Source organism: Scyliorhinus torazame, chromosome 1 (genome assembly GCF_047496885.1).
Source record: "Scyliorhinus torazame isolate Kashiwa2021f chromosome 1, sScyTor2.1, whole genome shotgun sequence".
Taxonomy (NCBI): domain Eukaryota; kingdom Metazoa; phylum Chordata; class Chondrichthyes; order Carcharhiniformes; family Scyliorhinidae; genus Scyliorhinus; species Scyliorhinus torazame.
The window spans coordinates 127,800,821-127,822,868 of record NC_092707.1 but is presented as its reverse complement, the minus strand read 5'-3'; the positions used below and the strand labels follow the sequence as shown (position 1 = coordinate 127,822,868).

Here is a 22,048-nt window from a genome sequence, read left to right as displayed (position 1 = left end):
TGGCCTACTGGAAACAGTTTTAAAGATTGCATCAAGCACGCTAGGTACCTTCACTTGTGGCATGTATGATATCACTTGCTCCGCTGTCTTCATGGGGTGATATGGTCTAAGTAATGCTTTGTTCAGGTGTACTGGGTTGGTGCATATCCTGACCATGCCATCCTTTCTTACTGTGACTACCATTGTTGAGACAGATTCCGTGGCCTCCTCTCCTGGGGTAAACATGCCACAATGCTGTTATGTGCCAGCTCATCAATGACTTTTTTCCTCAAGGCTGCTGGTACTCATCTTGGAACACACACTGTTGGTGGAACTGAGTCAATTAATCACATGTGATATACGACTGGTGGTTTACCGATAACCTGGCAATCGAAAATGTTGCTGTACAATGTCATCTCTGGGGCTTGAAATTGTGGGGGAGGCACTTTTGGGCCAATATGATGCTATCTCAAAGTCCTAACAGTGGCATTACATTCGGATTCATAATGTGGAAATCAAAGTCTCCTTGTGCACAATGAAGGGTAGTGATGGTCCCCCATTAATAAAGGTCAGGCGGTCTGTCGCCCAGAGTGTTTTGCTCGATATTAAATTATATGTCACCTCAATATCGATCTTAACCCTCAGTCTGGCGCTACTATAACTACATTTAGGAGAGTGAAGATCTTGCCCTTTTCCATGGCAACTTCCACACTTTCACAATATAATGTAAATGTTGGTGTTGATGTTGTTGCTGCTGGTTCTGTGACTGTACTACTTGAGTCGAATTGAAATGTATTGATCTTGCTAACGCGCCTAACCCTTGGGGATCGATTAGCAGACATGCTGTTGTTAACAGAAAAGTGCTGTTGTTACTTGGACCTGCAGCATTTGCAAAGTGGTTCCAGTTGCCGCATTGATTGCTTTTTTTTCCAAACACAAAGCATTGTGCTCTGTTTGGGGGGTGCTGGCCTTTGTAGTTGGTGCAGGACGCCCCTTCACTGCTAAAACTTCATTGTCCCGCCCAAACTGCACTGTCAGATCGTTCATTGAGCACGCTCACTTTCACTGCAGACTGTAACGTTAACTCTTTTTTGTCACAGTAATTGTTTTCGGACCATTTATTCACTATTTATTCCACAAACCAACCTGCCCCTAACAAACACATCAGTAAAATTTCCAAACGCGCATTTTGTCGCTAAAATCTCCAAAGTGACAACAAAAGATTTGTGTGTTTTTTGGTTGGTGTAATGAAAAATATGGTGATCAAGAATCATTCTCCGCCGGATCGGAGAATGACCGCCGTGAATCCCGCCCCCGCCCCCGCCGAAGTCTCCGGTACCGGAGATTGGGCGGGGGCGGGAATCGGGCCGCGCCGGTTGGCGGGACCCCCCGCTGGATTCTCCGGCCCGGATGGGCCGAAGTCCCGCCCAGAAATTGCCTGTCCCGCCGACGTAAATCAAACCTGGTATTTACCGGCGGGACCAGGCGGCGTGGGCGGGCTCCGGGGTCGTGGGGGGGGGGGGGGCGCGGGGCGATCTGACCCCGGGGGGTGCCCCCACGGTGGCCTGGCCCGCGATCGAGGCCCACCGATCCGCGGGCGGGCCTGTGCCGTGGGGGCACTCTTTCCCTTCCACCTCCGCTACGGCCTCCACCATGGCGGAGGCGGAAGAGACTCTCCCCATTGCGCATGCGCGGGAAACTGACAGCGGCCGCTGACGCTCCCGCGCATGCGCCGGGAAACTGACAGCGGCCGCTGACGCTCCCGTGCATGCGCCTCATTTCCACGCCAGCTGGCGGGGCAACAAACGCCATTTCCGCCAGCTGGCGGGGCGGAAATCCCTCCGGCGTCGGCCTAGCCCCAACATTGAGGGGCTAGGCCGCCAAAGATGCGGAGCATTCCGCACCTTTGGGCCGGCGTGATGCCCGTCTGATTGGCGCCGTCTTTGGCGCCAGTCGGCGGACATCCCGCCGTTGGGGGAGAATTTCGCCCGAGGTTCTTAACCGTAAGGCATACGGCTTGGAATTTGTTCAAAATTATCTCAGGGTCTTCTTTAAGTTGTCAAATTGGAAGATAAATGATTGCTATTTTGCTCCCGCTTCGGCACCCATTAAATTCAGCAAAGTGTACACCTGTACCTTGTTTGGCTTGTCAACACCCGGAGGGGTGCTGAAAGGGGGAGGGGTTAAGATTGGGGCTGTCAGACAAAATGGGAGAATATGAGCCACTCCTGTTTAAATTTCTTCCAGTTGTCTGCCACGTTTATGGCGAAGATTAATGGATCAACAGTTTGAAGTCCTGGCGCCATGCTGCCAGGCCTGGCACCATGCAGATTTGTGTGGTTCGCTGTAACATTGACTGCAACAAGGACCAGACTATCAGTACGTTTATGTAACTAACTCTGCAGCTGTAAGAAAACACTTATGTTCTGCCTGAGTGCCCTGAGAAATCTGGCGCATTCTCGCCACGTGATGTTATACGTAGTCACATCACGACCCGGTCTACATACACCCACACAGATACAGACACAGACACACACAAGGGCACAGATCTGCCCACATAGATCAGGGCGCAATGGGTGAATCGCACATGAGCTCCGAACCGGGCTCCGCTCCAGGCCGATCGCAAGTCACCCGACTTGCTCTGCCTGCGCGATCTAGATCTCCCCCTCGCTGGGTGAGGCTCATTTAACAGCTCATTTAAATACCCTGACACTGGATTCACTCGGCTCTGGGTACTTAATTGTCACACCTGGGAGACCTCGTCACACAAACGTGGACCAGGTGTAATGACGCCTGGTGGAGTCTCCCATGCTATTGGAGAGCCCTGGGTAGTCACGGACAAGACAGGGTGGTACTCTGGTTCTCCCTCTGCCACCATGACACTGCCAACCTGGCATCCTGGCAGTGCCACCCTGGGGGGCCTTGCCAAGGAGAGAGGGGCTGAGGGGGGAGGGGGGTTCCTGGGGACCTCTCCAAGTATGCGGGGTGAGGGGGGTCAAAAACGCGAGTGGGCGGGGTGCTGAAAGGGAGGGGGGTAAGATTGAGGCTGTCAGACAAAATGGCACCCCGATCTACAGCTCGCCAGCAGGAAATCCCTCTAAGTGTGACATCAGTGGGGAGAAAATCCCCAAGGCCAAAGAAAATGGCAATGTGCTGTTGAATAGCGGGATGGTTCTCAGCATGCAGCCTTCAGGAAACACCCCTCTAAATGTCCCACTCCGCGGACTTTAACTTTAGTCCACTGAATTGCACCCATCATTTTTTTAAAAATTATATTGGTTCAGGCATAAATAATTGTCAGACATTGAGGAGAAATCATCTGCTTTTCTTCAAAATGCTGTCATGGGATCTTGCTTTTCCCAGAGCGTAGTGAGAATGTGGAACTTAATTGCTTCAATTTGTAAAGGTGCATTTAGGGGGAAGCTAGGTAAGTATCTGAGGTGGAAAAGGAACAGATGGATATGTTGAGAGGCTGAAATGGAGAAAGGTGGGAGAATGCTTTTCTGGAGCTATTGGGCCAAATGGCCTCTTTCTGCACTGTAGATTTGGACACTCGCTATTTCTACTGAATTAGTGACACCTACTGGCAGGAAGAGGACACTGGTTTCAATTGGAGAGCATCAAATCCTTCTGGTCAACCTTTCTCTATAATAATCAACACAGTTTCAACTAGTGGGCCTGTCATATAAAGCTGTACAAAAGCAGCAAGCTGATAAATTGCAGTGAGCATCATACTTACTTGAGTACAGAAAACCTTGACGACATTGATGCAACAGCATCCATAAGCAATTATCTGCTGGTAGAGAAAATGTGCTGTCTGTAAATTGGGCTTTGCAATGAATGGCATGTGTATTGCGGTTCCCAGGAAAATGAGTTCAAAAACCTCTCACCTGTTCAGAGGTTTTTGCCAATGCTGCCCCTTCCACTGAACTTCCTTCAGCTCCATTTCTGGCAAATAACCAACGCAAAGGAAAAAAGACATCCCTCACAATGTTTTACTCAAACTGAAACCAGCTTAAGAACAGTAAAGTGAATCCTTGTCGTACTGCGTTGCCAAATATTCAAAGACAGCACAAATTTCATAGTCACAAGTTATTAGGTACAGGGGTGGGCCATTCGACCTCTGCTCTACCATTTCATTCTGTGTCTTAACTCCATGTCTATAGGCCTTGGTTCCTTCACCCTTGAGACCCTTACCTGCTAATCTCAGTTAGGACATTTTCAATTTACCACCTAGCTTCAACAGCTTTGTGTGTGAGAGTTCCCGCCGCTTCCTGACAGATGGTCGTCAATGGTTAGAATTGTACTCCTTCGAGCCGAACTCTTTGCCCGAACATTTGGTCACAAATTCTAATGTCTCCTTACATGGCTCGGTGTGAAGCTTTGCTTGACAATACTCTTATGATATGGTTTGTGAAGTTTTATTATGTTAAAGATGCTATATAAATGCAATTTCTTGTGGTTTCCCTCCCTCAGTAATTGTACTCAATCTCTCCCATTGATGAACAGAAGCCACATGGGGTGTATGTTGCTTATGCAAAGGAGAATGAAGTGGCCATTTTGTACAGAATGACAGGATCTGTGGAAGCATCAACATGTTAAGGGCACTATACAAATTCAATTTCTTGTTGTTTTTGAGCTGAGGAATAACGTGATATGGATTTTCATTTACTCCTGTTCCCTATGCTGTGATGCACAGATCTGTTTTGTAGGTGATGGGCCATGGGTGAAGGAGATATATTGGAGGAGGGTAATGATGCGTGACTTCAACACTTTGAGTTGTTCCATTGCTGTGGCAGGGACAGGAAACTAACTGGGGAGATAGAACCATGCAGGCACCAAGCCATTACATCTGTCCCTTCCTGTCCTCCTTGACATGTTTGCATATATAAAGGCTGCAAAGGTGTGGTCAGCATCTGCATATACACCCATGACACCAACTCTGCCACATACCAACTCCTTGGTTCTTGTTACACTCTATGATTGCTTGCCCAATATCAAGCCATGGACAATTCATAATTTCCTGCAGATTAACAATGGCAATGCCAGTTGGTTTTACCTCTACTTCGGTGCACCCGCAGTCAACTCCAATGGTCTATTGAATGCTTACCCAGGCCCAACGCAATAGAACATAACTTAGATAGTCTCTTGAACCTTGAGCTGGGTTTTTCCTTCCCTCATCTTATCCACTGCCTAGACTGTTAGTTTCCACCTTTATTTTCCCCATTCTTGGGATGGGGGCACCATTGTTTTTTATTGCCCATCTTTGAGAAGATGGTGGTGAAACTTCTTGAATCACTGTAATCTGTGTGTGAAAGCGCTCTCACAGTGCTGTCCAGTTGGGAACTTAAGGAATTTTGGCCCAGTGACAATATTCACGACATTACCCTCCCATACTCTTTCCACTCCCAAGCCCTCATCCCCACACTCACCTCCACAAAGGGCCAAATTCTCTAACAGCCTGTGCACTACCTCTAACCCATGGCAATTTCCAGAGAATCCATAACTCTGCAGCTGTGTCTTGTACCACTGAAAAACTCAGTCCTTTCCCCAGCTTGATGTCAGGCATCAGGAAACTTAATTCTGTTTCTTTTAAAAAATAAATTTAGAGTACCCAATTCATTTTTTCCAATCAAGGGACAATTTAGAGTGTTCAATCCACCTACCTTGCACATCTTTGGGTTGTGGGGGCGAAACCCACGCAAACACGGGGAGAATGTGCAAACTCCACACGGACAGTTACCCAGAGCCAGGATCGAACCTGGGACCTCGGCACCGTGAGATTGCAGTGCTACCACTGCGCCACCATGCTGCCGGTAACTTAATTCTGTTTCTAATTATTTTCTCAATCCACAACAAAGAGTCTGTGTTATGCAAAAATGTAAAGATGAAAGCTTTCTGGCATGAAGTCAGTAACATTTATGTAGAAAAGTGAGGAAGAAAGAAGCCAGTAAATGAGCTTTGGGTTGGATGCTTTGATTAAGTACACTGTAAGAATGGTCTCTTTGGATCATAAGGTAGATAATTACCCGTGACAACTTCCCAACTTCTAGATAGAAGCAAATGATGAATGCGTTCCATGCCACCCACAGCACCAGCCATCCTGCATACTGAATAAGACAAAATAGAAAAAAGATCACTTTAGATACTGTTCACAATGAGTCTGACTGATTTCTAAATTTTGCATTACAATGAGTGAATACAGGGTCAGCTGGATCTCAGTTGGTAGCACTCTCGCCTCTGAGTCTGCAGGCTATGCCACCCTGGACGTTAAGCACGTGACCTGGGCTGAAACTTTGAGTGCCAAAGCTCAGGGAGTGCTGCACTGTCAGAGGCGCTGTCTTTCAGCTGAGATATTGAACTGAGACCCTGCCTGCCCTCTCGGGTCCAGGATAAAGATCCCATGACACAACTTGACGACACAAACAGGCGAGTTATCCACAGTGTCCTGTCCAATAGCTATCCCCTCAATCATCATCACATAAAAAGCTGATTATCTGGTCATTATCACTTTGTCATTTGGGGGAGCTTGCTGTGATAATTGGCTGCTGAGTTTCCTACATTGCAAGAGCAGCTATACTTCATTGGCTGTAAAATGTTTTGGAAACCATGAAGTTGTGAAAGTGGCTACATGGGTGAAAACCTTTCTTTCTATGTGTGACATTTCTCTTCAGGTAAATCGTGATGGTGGACTGCAGGGATTAGCTGACAGTTCCAATGTCTGCAAAAGGACCAGGATTGTCACAAGTCTTTCAGAGGCAGGCTGACGGAGATCAGCAATGTAAAACCCTGGCTGCTTACTGAGCAACCTATTTAGTAAAAGGGATTATAACAGATGATTCGGCAACCCTGCTGAGATACTGCACCCATTCCTGATGGTGAAAACCGAGCACAGTAATGTTCCTGTAAAATCGCAACAGGCATGCTCCATTTTCTGTCACCAACCCCAACAGATTGTCTTGTTTTTCAGGTAATTGTGGGGTGATCGGGGAAAGGGGATAGTCGAGGGGAGGGGAGTTGGGTGGCCAGGGGCTAGGGAGATAGCAAGTGGGTGGGAGTAGGGAATTCGGGGGGGGGGGGGGGGTGCGGGGATCAGGTGGGAGGGAGGGTGGGAGGGTGTAGGCTGCAGGTCTCGGGGTGGTCAGGGAGAAAGGGGGTTGGTCAAGGGAGATAGTCAAGTGGTGGATGGGTGGGGCTGGCGGGGACTGTTCAGATGGGGTAGCCAAGTGATGGAGTGGGCTAGTTCAGGTGGTGGGGTCAGTACCACAGTTGCCCAGGAGATGGAAGTAGTTTTAATTGTTCCACCTTTTCCTGGGTAACTATTCTGCTAAGAGTGTTGGAACCATCCAAAGTTTACACTGGAGTTTCAGATGGTTCCAGTTGCAGGGTAATTGCCCAATGGAAGGGACCTAAGGGGGCGCCCCAATGCATCTGCCAGAGGACCTCTGCGGTACGACCCTGCGGAGCATGGAAATTCTGGGCTATTTATGTTTCATGTACATTATTTTCCAAAATGCAAGATGGACTAGTAGAAAGAGAACACAAAAAGGCTGCCTGGTTTGGTGAACTCATCCATTGAATGGTTGAGTCATACAGCCTAAAATAGAATCACACTCGCGTGAATTAGCATGGAACTAATGGGGGTGATTGTCCAATATTGGGCACAAGAGTTCACGCCAACTTGAACGCCATCGCGTTTCACGACGGTGTTACATATGATTTTGGCCCCCACAGGGGGCCAGCACGGTGCTGGAGTGGTTCACGCTGCTCCAGCCTCCTTCCGCGGTGTCAAATGGCCGCCGCGCCAACCCGCGCATGCGCAGTTGGGCCAGCTCAATCCTGCGGATGCGCAGTTGGGCTGCGCCATCCTGCGCATGCGCGGGGGACTTCTTTAGCACGCCGGCCCTGACTCAAGATGGGGTCGGTGTTCAGGGGGTGGCCACGGCAGAAAGTAGGCCCGGGGGGGAAGAGAGGCCGGCCCGCCGATCGGTGGGTCCCGATTGCGGGCCAGACTCCATCGGTGCCCCCCCCCCCCAGTGAAGGAGCCCCCCTGCCCCCCCATAGGCCGCCCCCCGACCGTTCCCGCAGAGTTCCCGCCGACAGCGACCAGGGGTGAACAGTGCCGGCGGGACTCTGTCGTATCGGCGCGGCCGTTCGGCCCATCCAGGCTGGAGAATCGGCGGCTTCGCCGGCGCTGCGCCAAACGCACCGGCGCAAATGGCACCGATTCTCCGCACATCAGAGAATCGCGCACTGGCATCGGGGCGTCGTGGCGTGGTTGCGCCGATTCTCTGGCGCAGGGCTCGGAGAATCGCCCCAATTTGTGTGCTTATCATAGAGACAATTGGCATTGGCCAAATACAACAACTTCTCATAATTACACAGCTCCTTTAACTTCATGAAAAATTCCAAGTTGTTTTTACAGGAGTATGAGACAAAATTTAATACTGAACTACATAAGATGTTAGGACAGGTAACCAAAAGTGATAGGCCTTAGGGAACAACTTAAAGGAGGAAAGAGGGGTAGCGAAACCGAGAGGTTTAGGACGAAAATTCCAGAACGTAGGGTCCAGATCGCCGAAGGCATGGCTGCCACTGGTGACCAGAATTATAGGAATGCAGGAATCGCAAGAGGCTTATTTCCACCTCTGTAAGATCATCTAACATCCAAAATCTCCCCTGCTGCAGCTTATCTTCCACTAAAAGCCTCATACGTGCCTTTGTTATCTCAAAGCTGGCTTCCCATAAACCTAAAATCATCCAAAACTCTTCTGCCAGCATCCTGATTCATGCCAAGTGATGTTCATCCATCACCTACTGTCCTCACTGACATCCAGTTGTCCTCATTCAAGCATCACCTCAATTTTAAAATTTCCATCTTTGCTTTCAAATCCTTCCTTTCCCCTTTCCATCTGTGTAATCTTCTGTTGCCTGCAACCTTTGGAGATATCGACACTCCTTTTGTGCATCCCCGATTTTAATCGCTCCACCACTGGGGACCCTGCCTTCAGATGCTCAGACCCTATTTTCTGAAATTCGCTCCATAAACCTCTGTGGGTCTTTACCTTTTTTTGCCTCCTGTAAGATGCACCTTAAAACCTACCTCTTTGACCAAGATTTTCACCTCCTCTAATACTTTCTTGTGTGGCTCTGTTCCAAAGTTTGTCTGATAACACTTATATGAAGTTTTCCCATGTTAATGACACAATATAAATGTCAGTTTTTGTTCTGAAAGGCTGGAGGAGGTTACAGGGACAGGGAGGTAGTGGAACAGTTAAGACTGAATGAATTGACAAATTTTACCCACTACATTATAAATCTTTGGCCCAGTGCACTTGGAGAGGCAGTTCATTGTTGTGAAGCATTTTGATACAATAACATTTAAAAAAAATAGAATCCCTACAGTACAGAATGAAGCCAGTCGGCCCATCGAGCTGTACTAACCCTCTGAAAGAGCACTCTACCGAGGCCCACTCCCTCGCCCTATCCCCATAACCCCACCTAATTTATACATTTTTGAACTGTGGGAGAAAACCGGTTCACCCTGAGGAAACCCACGCACACACAGGGAGAACATACAAACTCCACAGTTACCCAAGGCTGGAACAGAACCCGGGCCCCTGGTGCTGTGAGGCAACAGTGCTGATCATTGTGCCACAGTGAAGGGAAGAAAACTATATAAAATATAGAAATTTGATGATAGGAGAAATTAAGAGGCTTTGAATCACAGAGCCTGGCTGTGTCACAAGCGACAGAGGGACATGTTACTGTGAACCCTACTGTTTCTGTGAAGTATGGTGTGAGGTGATGCAGCAGTTTAATGCTGATATTAGACAACTCTGTTTATACGCAATAAAATTAGATTTGTCTCAAACAACCCGCATGTCATTTAGAATTCCTTCACTGTTTAGAGTGAATGACATGATTTAGAATGGAAATACATCTCAAGAGACTTATAAGTCTGTCAATCGTGGCCAAGGAATAAAATTAAATAAGAAAGACCATATTCATATACACTACCATGGGTCATCAGTTAACCACACAAAGACAGTTTAGGATGCTCTGATTTAATTGCTGATTGAGATTCATAGGCACAAACACTTCCTTGTAGCTCTGTAAGAACTGGAGAAATTCTTTCAGTAAGTATTTGAAATATATGTATGATATTTCATAGCAAAGCAATCTATCTATTCATTAGAGAGAGCATGGCTTGCAATTATTTAATACTTTGTGGGACCCAGCTTATAGTCATTATTAGACCTACATGTGACACGATTGACTCCTGCTATCAGTAAGGATAATTATAATTTTACTTAGTAATTTATTTATGTCCAAAATGTATTCCGTTTTACTCCGTTTCAGAGTTTGAGATATGGATCATCAAATAAGGCTATTTATCTCCTGCAATGACCCCTTGATGTACTTTGCTGTAACTGGTTAGTGTATCATTACAGACTCTCCATCACAGAGAGCTCAGTTCTAATCAGTCCTCAAGGCCCTTAAACTATTCAATGAAACTCAGTGGGACCGGTCAACCTTACATTGCAAACGCACTTATTAGAGTCAAACTCTTTGGTATGCAAATTTTCAAAAATATCATTATCACAGGAAGGAGCCAGATATAAAAGTGTGCACTGATTTTCATGCATTTGAGGCACAGCAGCATCAAAACATTTTTGAAATCAGGTTATCAGCAACAATTATATATCCTGATCTGATTCTTTGATGGTGGAGTCTATAATTGTAATTGTCAGAGTGGAAGTCTGTTGTATAGTGACTGTATTACTCATGGTGATGACTTGTTAGCAAACAGGTTGACACTGACATACAGTCATATATTGAGATGTAGGTGGAAAATCCTTTATCCGAAATGCTTGGGACCGAATGTGTATCGGATTTCAGAAATTTTAAAGATTTTGGAATATACTGCGCAGGTGCACGCATGTTGGGAACTGTGTATGTGCGGAATATTGGGAACTGCACATGTGCAGAACGTTGGGAACTATGCATGTGCGGAAAATTGGGAACTGCACATGTGTGATGCGCATTGGGAACTGCACATGTGCGGCACGAGAAAAAAAATGCGAATTTCAGAATTTCTCAATTTTCGGAATTTTAGATAAGGGATGCTCAGCCTATATTGAAATTAGGTGGTCGTTAAGCTCATTTGGCTAGATGACTAGAATGGGATTCAGAATAATGTTACCAGCATTAGCACCAGCAAGTTGAAAGTGCTTCAGTGTAGCTTTGGGGATGGGTTTCTGAATTCTGGAGTTTTCAGTGGATTTGGAGATAGGTAGCTTTCACAGAGCTGGGCAGGATTTACTGGCTGTGCACGCCGGTGGGAAATTCCGGTCCCACGCCAGCTCACAGATTTCCCGGCGGCGAGGGGTGCTGTCAATGGGAAATCCCATTGACAACGGCGGGACTGGTAGATCCCGCTGGCGGGCCACCTCCCCTGCCGAAAAACACGCGACGGGGTGGTGGGTAAACTCCGTCCCTGATGTTTGAAGGTAGCTCCTGAAAAGGCTTGCACTACCCTAGCTTAAGGATCTCATCAAATTCTGTGCTGTCAACAATTATCACCAGGTTTGGAATTTTGAAGGAGAGGAGAGGTGGCACTCATCACCAGACCGGCATGCAAAATACTAATCTTACTTTCTTTCGGAACGCTGATTGACGAGTTATGTATTTCCATTTTTATTACACTGGCGGGATTCTCCGCCGGTGTGATTCTCTGCTTTGCCAGCGCCCGGGGGTTTCCCGACGGCGTGGGCTGCCCCACAATGGGAAACCCCATTAACCGGCCAGCGCTGCAGAGAGAGAAACAGAGTTAATGGTTGGAATTCTCCCATCTTGGGCCTAAGTGCCATGGCAGAGGGAGGAACATGGGGCGAAATTCTCCGTAATCGGCGCGATGTCCGCCGACCGGCGCCAAAGACGGCGCAAATCAGTCCGGCATCGCGCCGCCCCAAAGGTGCGGAATCCTCCGCATCTTGAGCTGCCGAGCCCTAACCTTGAGGGGCTAGGCCCGCGCCGGACTGATTTCCGCCCCGCCATCTGGCGGGAAAGGCCTTTGGTGCCCCGCCAGCTGGCGTGGAAATGACATTGCCGGGCGGCGCATGCGCGGGAGCGTCAGTGGCCGCTCACTGCATCCCCGCGCATGCGCAGTGGAGGGGGTCTCTTCTGCCTCCGCCATGGTGGAGACCGTGGCGGAGGCGGAAGGGAAAGAGTGCCCCCACGGCACAGGCCCGCCCTCGGATCGATGGGCCCCGATCGCGGGCCAGGCCACCGTGGGGGCACCTCCCGGGGCCAGATCGCCCCCCCCCCCCCAGGACCCCGGAGCCCACCCGCGCCGCCTTGACCCGCCGGTAAGAGAGGTGGTTTAATCCACGCCGGCGGGGCAGGCATTCCAGCAGCGGGACTTGGGCCCATCCGGGCCGGTGAATCGGCAGGGGGGGCCTGTCAACCGGCGAGGCGCAATTCCCGCCCCCGCCGAATCTCCGGTGCCGGAGAATTCGGCAACCAGCGGGGGCGGGATTCACGCCAGCCCCCGGCGATTCTCCGACCCGGCGGGGGGTCGGAGAATCTCGCCCATGGAGTCTTTCCCACTGCACAGGCTGGCGGAAAAATATGCCAAATCCACCGGAACCAACCTAATTAATTTTGCAACTGTGTGTTTTGTGCCCTAGTCCATGGCGGGCCAGGTCTGATGACGCGTAGTCCGCTGTCTCTCGGTGTTGGGACCACAACGTTTCACAATATACATTAACGATCTGGAAGAAGGAACTGAGGGCACTGTTGCGAAGTTTGCAGATGATTGAAAGATATGCAGAAGGACAGGTAGTATTGAGGAAGCAGCAGGGCTGCAGAAAGATTTGGACAGGCTAGGAGAATGGGAAAATAAGTGGCAATGCGGAAAGTGTGAAATTATGCAGTTTAGTAGGAAGAATGGTGGCATAGACTATTTTCTGAATTGGAAAAGGCTCTGGAAATCAGAAGCACAAAGGGACTTAGGAGTCCTAGTTCAAGATTCTCTTAAGGTTAACGTGCAGGTTCAGTCAGCAGTTCGGAAGGCAAATGCAATGTTAGCATTCATGTTGAGAGGGCTCGAATACAAGAGCAGGAATGTACTTCTGAGGCTATATAAGGCACTGGTCAGACCCCATTTGGAGTATTGTGAGCAGTTTTGGGCTCCGTATCTAAGGAAGGATGTGCTGGCCTTGGAAAGGATCCAGAGGAGGTTCACAAGAATGATCCCTGGAATGAAGAGCTTGTCATATGAGGAGCGGTTGAGGACGCTTGGTCTGCACTCATTGGAGTTTAGAAGGATGAGGGGGGATCTGACTGAAACTTACAGGATACTGAGACGCCTTCATAGAGTGAACATGGAGACGATGTTTCCACGAGTAGGAAAAACCAGAATCCGAGGGCACAACTTCAGACTAAAGGGACGATCCTTTAAAACGAGATGAGGAGAAACTTCTTCAGTCAGAGGGTGGTGAATCTGTGGAACTCTTTGCCGCAGAAGGCTGTGGAGGCCAAATCACTCGGTGTCTTTAAGACAGAGATAGATAGGATATTGATTAATAAGGGATCAGCGGTTATGGGGAGAAGGCAGGAGAATGGGAATGAGAAAAACATCAGCCATGATTGAATGGCGGAGCAAACCCGATGGACCGAGTGGCCTAATTCTGCTTCTATGCCTTATGGTCTTATGATCATGTCCACGTGCCATATTGAAATGGTGCGAACATCATTGACCCACAATGGAAGAGAGAAGATGGATTTCCTGAAAATGAAGATAGATCTCGGGGAACATTCTGAGATTGGAAGATGGACATCCTCCAGGACACTGAATCTGGAACCAGCAGATTCTCTTCCCCGACCCACTGCTGTGGTGTTCTGTGGTCCAAGGTTGCTGCCGGCCTCTATCCTGAAAGCCAGAGGCATCCCCAGATATTGTTCAGGTGAGTCCCAACATCTGCACACCATGTTATACCAAACGTGTTTAGGGCCAGCATGTTTTCTCGCTGGTGTGTGTGGCCAGGTCTTCATCTGCATCCCATTAGCAGCATGGAAATTAGATTCATACTGGCCTCCAGTGGGTTTCCTGATCCACCATGGTGGGCATCAACACCCCACCCTGCCCACAATTGAACCCACTGGCTGGGGCTTGGGAGAATTCCACACAACATTTCAGGTTGAACCGTCACTGATTTGAAACGGGAATTGTTTCTCTCTCCTCAGACACTGCCTGGCTGGCTGAGTATTTTCAGCATTTTCTGTTTTTATTTCAGATTACGGGCAGATGCAGTATTTTGATTTTGAAATATTCAGATGCCTCCATTGGCATATTAATGTGTATACTTAACTTTCATCACAATATCAAGACATTAAATGCTGTATGACGACATTTAGTGCAGCGTCTCCATTGCAAGTCACAGCTTTTCAGATTTACCAATATTTATATGTAAATTAAACAATTTAAAGAATTCGATAATATAATAAAACACCAAGAAATTAAATGAGTCATTTTAGACAGGCATTAGTATGAAATAATAATTAGTGCATGCACACGCTCACACACATACACCCCCCATGTCTTCCTGCCTCACACATTCTGGGAGATGTTCTGTGATATATTCATGAATCCAATTTAACTGCTTCATGGTAACAACCAGATAGTTTTGCCACTGGCCTTGAATGTTTTATAGCCAGTTCATATTGTGGGATAGCATTCAGACGAATTGTCTGATTCAGACAATCCAGATCTTCTTTGTCCAGTTTTTTTAAATCCAACTATGGTACATGTTTTTGCAGTCTTTAACAGGATTGACCACACCATCCTCCTCTATTGTCCTGCTGCATGGCACTACTGTCAGCTCTCCAATGTTAGCCTTTGGGCCAGAAGGTTGTGAGCTCCCAATCCACTCCAGAAACATGAACATAAAATCTCGACTGACATTCCCAATGGAGCACTGTCAGAAGTGACACCTTTTGGATGAAACTGTGAACTGAGGCTCAAACGGCCCTTAAAATGAACGTAAAAGATCAGAGGGTACTTTTGTAGAAAGAATCTCTGAACAACATTTATCGCTCAAAAAGTAGATTTTTCATAGAATTTACAGTGCAGAAGGAGGTCATTCGGCCCATCGAGTCTGCACCGGCCCTTGGAAAGAGCACCCAATCCCACACCTCCACCCTATCCCCATAACCCAGTAACCCCACCCAACACTAAAGGCAATTTTGGACACTAAGGGCAATTTAGCATGGCCAATCCACCTAACCTGCACATCTTTGGACTGTGGGAGGAAACCGGAGCACACACTGGGAGAATGTGCAGACTCCATACAGACAGTGACCCAAGCCAGGAATCGAACCTGGGACCCTGGAGCTGTGAAGCAATTGTGCTAACCACTATGCTACCGTGCTCCCCCACGATGATCTGGTTATTGTCACATTGTCGTTTGTGGAAGCTTGATGAGCACAAATTAGCTGCCACATTTTCCACATTGCAAGAGTGACTGTGCTTCATTGCAGTAAAGGGTCTTGGACCAACTTGGAGCCATGCAAGGCACGATACAAATGAAAGTTTATTTTCTCTTTCTAAAAGTGTAACCTGCATTGAGGAGTTATGTATCAGAGATGCCCTCAACATATGGGCGTAATCTTACCGAATGGGGTCAGAGACCGTAGTCCGCGGGATTAGCTGAGTGTTTCCCAGTGCTTGGAGTGCTGAGAAACACCCCGCTCTCTAACACCTACCTGGGTAGATCGGGGGCCTCAGTGGGGAACTCCCTGATGAGGCCACACTTAGCCCCATTTCCTGCACTGAGGAGTCTGCTCGCCAGATCTTCCCAGTACAGTGAGAGATTGGGACGCTATTTAAAAATCACCCAAGACACTGACGCAATCCTCATACCTCATGCCCCAACTTAGTATAAGTAGCCACTCCCCCCAGCATCCACACAAGGTGCACCCCAGCCCAATCACAGGCATGCAAAAAATGACACCTTGGCAATGCCAGTGGCACCCTGGCAGTGTCCCTGCAAGCTGGCAATGCCACCTGGGCACCCAGGTGGTGCTGGACTGGCAGTTCCAGGGCATGCAGGTGGCACCAGCAGTGCCAGGGTACCACCCTGCCAAGAGAACAACCACCTGGGGACCTCTGATCCCCTGGGAGACCCCCACGAGTGCCAGCATTGAACAGCACTCACACAAGGTCTCCAAGGCAAGGTTAGATCCCATGCCTTGGTTAGACCTCGGGAATGCATATTAGAACGAGACTAGCTGTCTCACTTTGATATGCAGATATCCCACAATGGGTGGGATTCACATCACAGCGTCTCGTGTGTTGGTGTGGGGCAGCACGGTAGCATTGTGGATAGCACAATTGCTTCACAGCTCCAGGGTCCCAAGTTCAATTCCGGCTTGGGTCACTGTCTGTGCGGAGTCTGCACATCCTCCCCGTGTGTGCGTGGGTTTTCTCCGGGTGCTCCGGTTTCCTCCCACAGTCCAAAGATGTGCAGGTTAGGTGGATTGGCCATGATAAAATTGCCCTTAGTGTCCAAAATTGCCCTGAGTGTTGAGTGGGGTTACTGGGTTATGGGGATAGGGTGAAGGTGTTCACCTTGGGTAGGGTGCTCTTTCTAAGAGCTGCTGCAGACTCGATGGGCCGAATGGCCTCCTTCTGTACTGTAAATTCTATGATAATCTCATGAGGCGTGGCGAGCTGGGTAGATCAGGGAAGTGGGATCTCCTGGCATCCACCGGTGGTGTTGCGCCATGCCATGTTGCTTTTTAGGCGCAATGCGACTGATAGATCCTGCCCATGATCTTATCCTTGGAAAGTAACAACCCTACTGATCTGCCAATGCAAGCTTTAATTGCTTCATAAATTAGTTCAAGGTCATGTCTTCAATCAGCTCGCTGACAATCTACTTCAGCTGTTCATGACTCTCTGTGTAAAAAAATACTTTGTGTACTGAGTGAGTTCATCATTACTAATCTTGGCTGGGCTGAAAAGAACAAACAAGGTAGTAATACAATCAAGAGCTTCTCGTAGGAGAAATACTATATTGTCTTACTAACTACAGAGCCTCAACATTTAAAGTACCACTCTCTAAAGAACCTGAAAACAGAAAATTAGATTGAGCAAAGAATCAATGGGAAGGCAGATGGTGTTCTTGTGCATATTTTGGTACTTGAACATTTTCTGGTTCTGGGGTTTGATGGTCAAAGAAATAGGTAGAACCGACATTTACACTGCTTTTCATGACTTCAGGACATCCTAAAGAGCACCCATCTTCTCCTACCCGCCCCGCCACATTTCTGCCCCGACCGGCCGGCGGGAGTCTCCGTAACACCGGCCGGTCAATGGGGTTTCCCATTGTGGGGCAGCCCCACGCCGTCGGGAAACCCCCGGGCGCCAGCAAAACGGAGACCCCCACCGGCGGAGAATGACGCCCAAGATCTGCAAGCAGCCATCATTTGGGGAAAAGGGGAAACGCAGGAAGTCACCAACAGGTTTTTTACAATAAACCTCAACTGTCGATCGGCAGGCTCTGAGCTGCCATGGTGACTGTGGTCCTTGCTAAACAGATTCAGAACAGGCCAGGACCCCTGTGTAGCGAACCGCCACCACTGCAAACCCCTTATGCATATAGAAAGGCACAAACGATGCTGCACATTACTAAGGAGCATCCCCTCTACAAACCAATGGGGAATAATCACCTTAAACTCAGCAACTGAAGAGGCTACTGCTTGGCTTTGTGGATTTGTATTCACAAAATAATAATTATCTCAAAGAGCTTTACAATACCTTGACATTCAATGGCATTACCATCACTGAATCTCCCGCTAACAACACCCTGGGCATCACATTATTGCTATTGCTACATTATCAATACTACAATAATTATCACTACCTCAATTCCCTTCTTCAAATCCTTGAATTTAAAGGTTTGGCCTGTCTACAAACTTTGTAACTATCCCATAACTCATTTGCCATTCTGTCAGAGGAGTGTGTGATTCTCGCTGCTGGCTTGGAGGTTGGATTGCCATTTGGGTATGCTTTCATTCTCTTCTTCCATTGCTTTATGTTGAATCACAGTGGGTCGGTTCATCAGTTGCGTTAATCAGCTGTTGCTGTTACTCTGAATCGTTTCTTGTGGATGAACATTGCATATGTCTCCTTGGTGCATTTTTCTGTTCTTTTGTTGGGTGGGCTGTATTGATGTATATGAATATTCCTGTCTAAACAATAGAACCTACATTCGTATCTGCTTCACAATTTTACCCATTTTCTTTGGATTACTTTCTCCTTTTTCAGTTGTTTATCAAGCTTACGGGTCTTTGCATTTGTCTGGGCAATTACCCTGGGAAGTTGAATTGTCTCCATCTCAGTTATCCATGGAAGTCTTAAATAAATTTAACAACTTCACCTGGGAATTTGGTTCTTTTCGGAATGTGTCTTGCCTGATCACTGACTGCTGTTTAGACTCTTTCAATTCATTTGTTAGATCCCCAATGTGTTTCTTAGAATTCTACTTCACTGCTTTCAATTTCTTGATTGTTCTTCCACACTACACATCTCGCCCATCATGTTGTTCAGGTTGGACCGAAGTTCCACAATTTCACCAGTTCCGGTTGTTAATTCTACATTCCAGCAACTGTTTTGCGTCTTTAGCAATTTCTTTTCCTGTTCTAGGCTTTTTTTCATGATGTCGAATGCAAATGCCTGATGCTTGAAATTCATCAAGTTCCAATTAACATAGACATACATAGAACAGACAGTGCAGAAGGAGGCCATTCGGCCCATTGAGTCTGCATCGACCCACTTAAGACCTCACTTCCACCCTATCCCCTTAACCCAGTAACCCCTCCTAACCTTTTTGGACACTAACGACAATTTAGCATGGCCAATCCACCTAACTTGCACGTCTTTGGACTGTGGGAGGAAACCGGAGTACCGGAGGAAACCCACGTAGACACGGTAGCATTGTGGATAGCACAATTGCTTCACAGCTCCAGGGTCCCAGGTTCGATTCCTGACTTGGGTCACTGTCTGTGCGGAGTCTGCACATCCTCCCTGTGTGTGCGTGGGTTTCCTCCGGGTGCTCCGGTTTCCTCCCACAGTCCAAAGATGTGCGGGTTAGGTGGATTGGCCATACTAAATTGCCCAGAGTGTCCAAAATTGCCCTTAGTGTTGGGTGTGGTTACTGGGTTATGGGGATAGGGTGGAGGTGTGGACCTTGGGTAGGGTGCTCTTTCCAAGAGCCGGTGCAGACTCGATGGGCCGAATGGCCTCCTTCTGCACTGTAAATTCTATGATCTATGATCTATGAACGTGCAGACTCCACACAGACAGTGACCCAGTGGGGAATCGAACCTGGGACTCTGGCACTGTGAAGCCATAGTGAAGCCACTTGTGCTACCATGCTGCCCACCAATAGCATGCTACCAATGCCCAATTGAAGGTCCATCTTTGCTGAATTTGTTCATACAAGTCCAACATTTCATCATTTCAAGTCCTCTCTCAGTATTCAACAAAGTGAACAAAACAAAGTTCTTGTTTTTCCTTATCAAATTCTTCTTCCATATTTGTAAGTTGATTCTCAACAATGATCAGTCTATCCTGGACAGAGTATAAATCCTCTGTGCTGTGCTTCAAGTTCACATTCTGTAATTGCACATTTGCTAATTGTTTTTGAAACACCTCATGCTCTTTAGTCAGGACTTCTATCTTTGTTTGCTATTCTATGTTCTTAGTTTTCATCTGATTTTGTATAACTTTGGCAATGTAATAGAACATAGAACATAGAACATAGAACAATACAGCGCAGTACAGGCCCTTCGGCCCACGATGTTGCACCGAAACAAAAGCCATCTAACCTACACTATGCCATTATCATCCATATATTTATCCAATAAACTTTTAAATGCCCTCAATGTTGGCGAGTTCACTACTGTAGCAGGTAGGGCATTCCACGGCCTCACTACTCTTTGCGTAAAGAACCTACCTCTGACCTCTGTCCTATATCTATTACCCCTCAGTTTAAAGTTATGTCCCCTCGTGCCAGCCATATCCATCCGCGGGAGAAGGCTCTCACTGTCCACCCTATCCAACCCCCTGATCATTTTGTATGCCTCTATTAAGTCTCCTCTTAACCTTCTTCTCTCCAACGAAAACAACCTCAAGTCCGTCAGCCTTTCCTCATAAGATTTTCCCTCCATACCAGGCAACATCCTGGTAAATCTCCTCTGCACCCGCTCCAAAGCCTCCACGTCCTTCCTATAATGCGGTGACCAGAACTGTACGCAATACTCCAAATGCGGCCGGACCAGAGTTCTGTACAGCTGCAACATGACCTCCCTACTCCGGAACTCAATCCCTCTACCAATAAAGGCCAACACTCCATAGGCCTTCTTCACAACCCTATCAACCTGGGTGGCAACTTTCAGGGATCTATGTACATGGACACCTAGATCCCTCTGCTCAGCCACACTTTCAAGAACTTTACCATTAGCCAAATATTCCGCATTCCTGTTATTCCTTCCAAAGTGAATCACCTCACACTTCTCTACATTAAACTCCATTTGCCACCTCTCAGCCCAGCTCTGCAGCTTATCTATATCCCTCTGTAACCTGCTACATCCTTCCACACTATCGACAACACCACCGACTTTAGTATCGTCTGCAAATTTACTCACCCACCCTTCTGTGCCTTCCTCTAGGTCATTGATAAAAATGACAAACAGCAACGGCCCCAGAACAGATCCTTGTGGTACTCCACTTGTGACTGTACTCCATTCTGAACATTTCCCATCAACCACCACCCTCTGTCTTCTTTCAGCTAGCCAATTTCTGATCCACATCTCTAAATCACCCTCAATCCCCAGCCTCCGTATTTTTTGCAATAGCCTACCGTGGGGAACCTTATCAAACGCTTTGCTGAAATCCATATACACCACATCAACTGCTCTACCCTCGTCTACCTGTTCAGTCACCTTCTCAAAGAACTCAATAAGGTTTGTGAGGCATGACCTACCCTTCACAAAGCCATGCTGACTATCCCTGATCATATCATTCCTATCTAGATGATTATAAATCTTGTCCCTTATAATCCCCTCCAAGACTTTACCCACTACAGACGTGAGGCTCACCGGTCTATAGTTGCCGGGGTTGTCTCTGCTCCCCTTTTTGAACAAAGGGACCACATTTGCTGTCCTCCAGTCCTCTGGCACTATTCCTGTAGCCAATGATGACATAAAAATCAAAGCCAAAGGTCCAGCAATCTCTTCCCTGGCCTCCCATAGAATCCTAGGATAAATCCCATCAGGTCCCGGGGACTTATCTATTTTCAGCCTGTCCAGAATTGCCAACACCTCTTCCCTACGTACCTCAATGCCATCTATTCTCAGCATTCTCCTCCACAACATTATCTTTTTCCTGAGTGAATATTGACGAAAAATATTCATTTAGTATCTCGCCTATCTCTTCAGACTCCACACACAATTTCCCATCCCTGTCCTTGACTGGTCCTACTCTTTCCCTAGTCATTCGCTTATTCCTGACATACCTATAGAAAGCTTTTGGGTTTTCCTTGATCCTTCCTGCCAAATACTTCTCATGTCCCCTCCTTGCTCGTCTTAGCTCTCTCTTTAGATCCTTCCTCGCTACCTTGTAACTATCCATCGCCCCAACCGAAACTTCACACTTCATCTTCACATAGGCCTCCTTCTTCCTCTTAACAAGAGATTCCACTTCCCTGGTAAACCACGGTTCCCTCGCTCGACGCCTTCCTCCCTGTCTGACCGGTACATACTTATCAAGAACACGCAGTAGCTGATCCTTGAACAAGCCCCACTTATCCAGTGTGCCCAACACTTGCAGCCTACTTCTCCACCTTATCCCCCCCAAGTCACGTCTAATGGCATCATAATTGCCCTTCCCCCAGCTATAACTCTTGCCCTGCGGTGTATACTTATCCCTTTCCATCATTAACGTAAACGTCACCGAATTGTGGTCACTGTCCCCAAAGTGCTCTCCTACCTCCAAATCCAA

The 22,048-nt window shown here is 47.6% G+C and overlaps 1 protein-coding gene across 1 annotated transcript in view; it reads right to left on the bottom strand.

Annotated features, from left to right (window-relative positions):
* Positions 1–22,048, bottom strand: part of LOC140412183 (sodium/potassium-transporting ATPase subunit beta-1-interacting protein 1-like) — a 1,037,825-nt gene that overhangs the window by 359,242 nt on the left and 656,535 nt on the right. Inside the window, exon 3 of the mRNA XM_072500802.1 lies at positions 6,009–6,089. Coding sequence (XP_072356903.1) covers positions 6,009–6,089 — 81 coding nt within the window. The remainder of the gene's footprint in view (positions 1–6,008; positions 6,090–22,048) is intronic.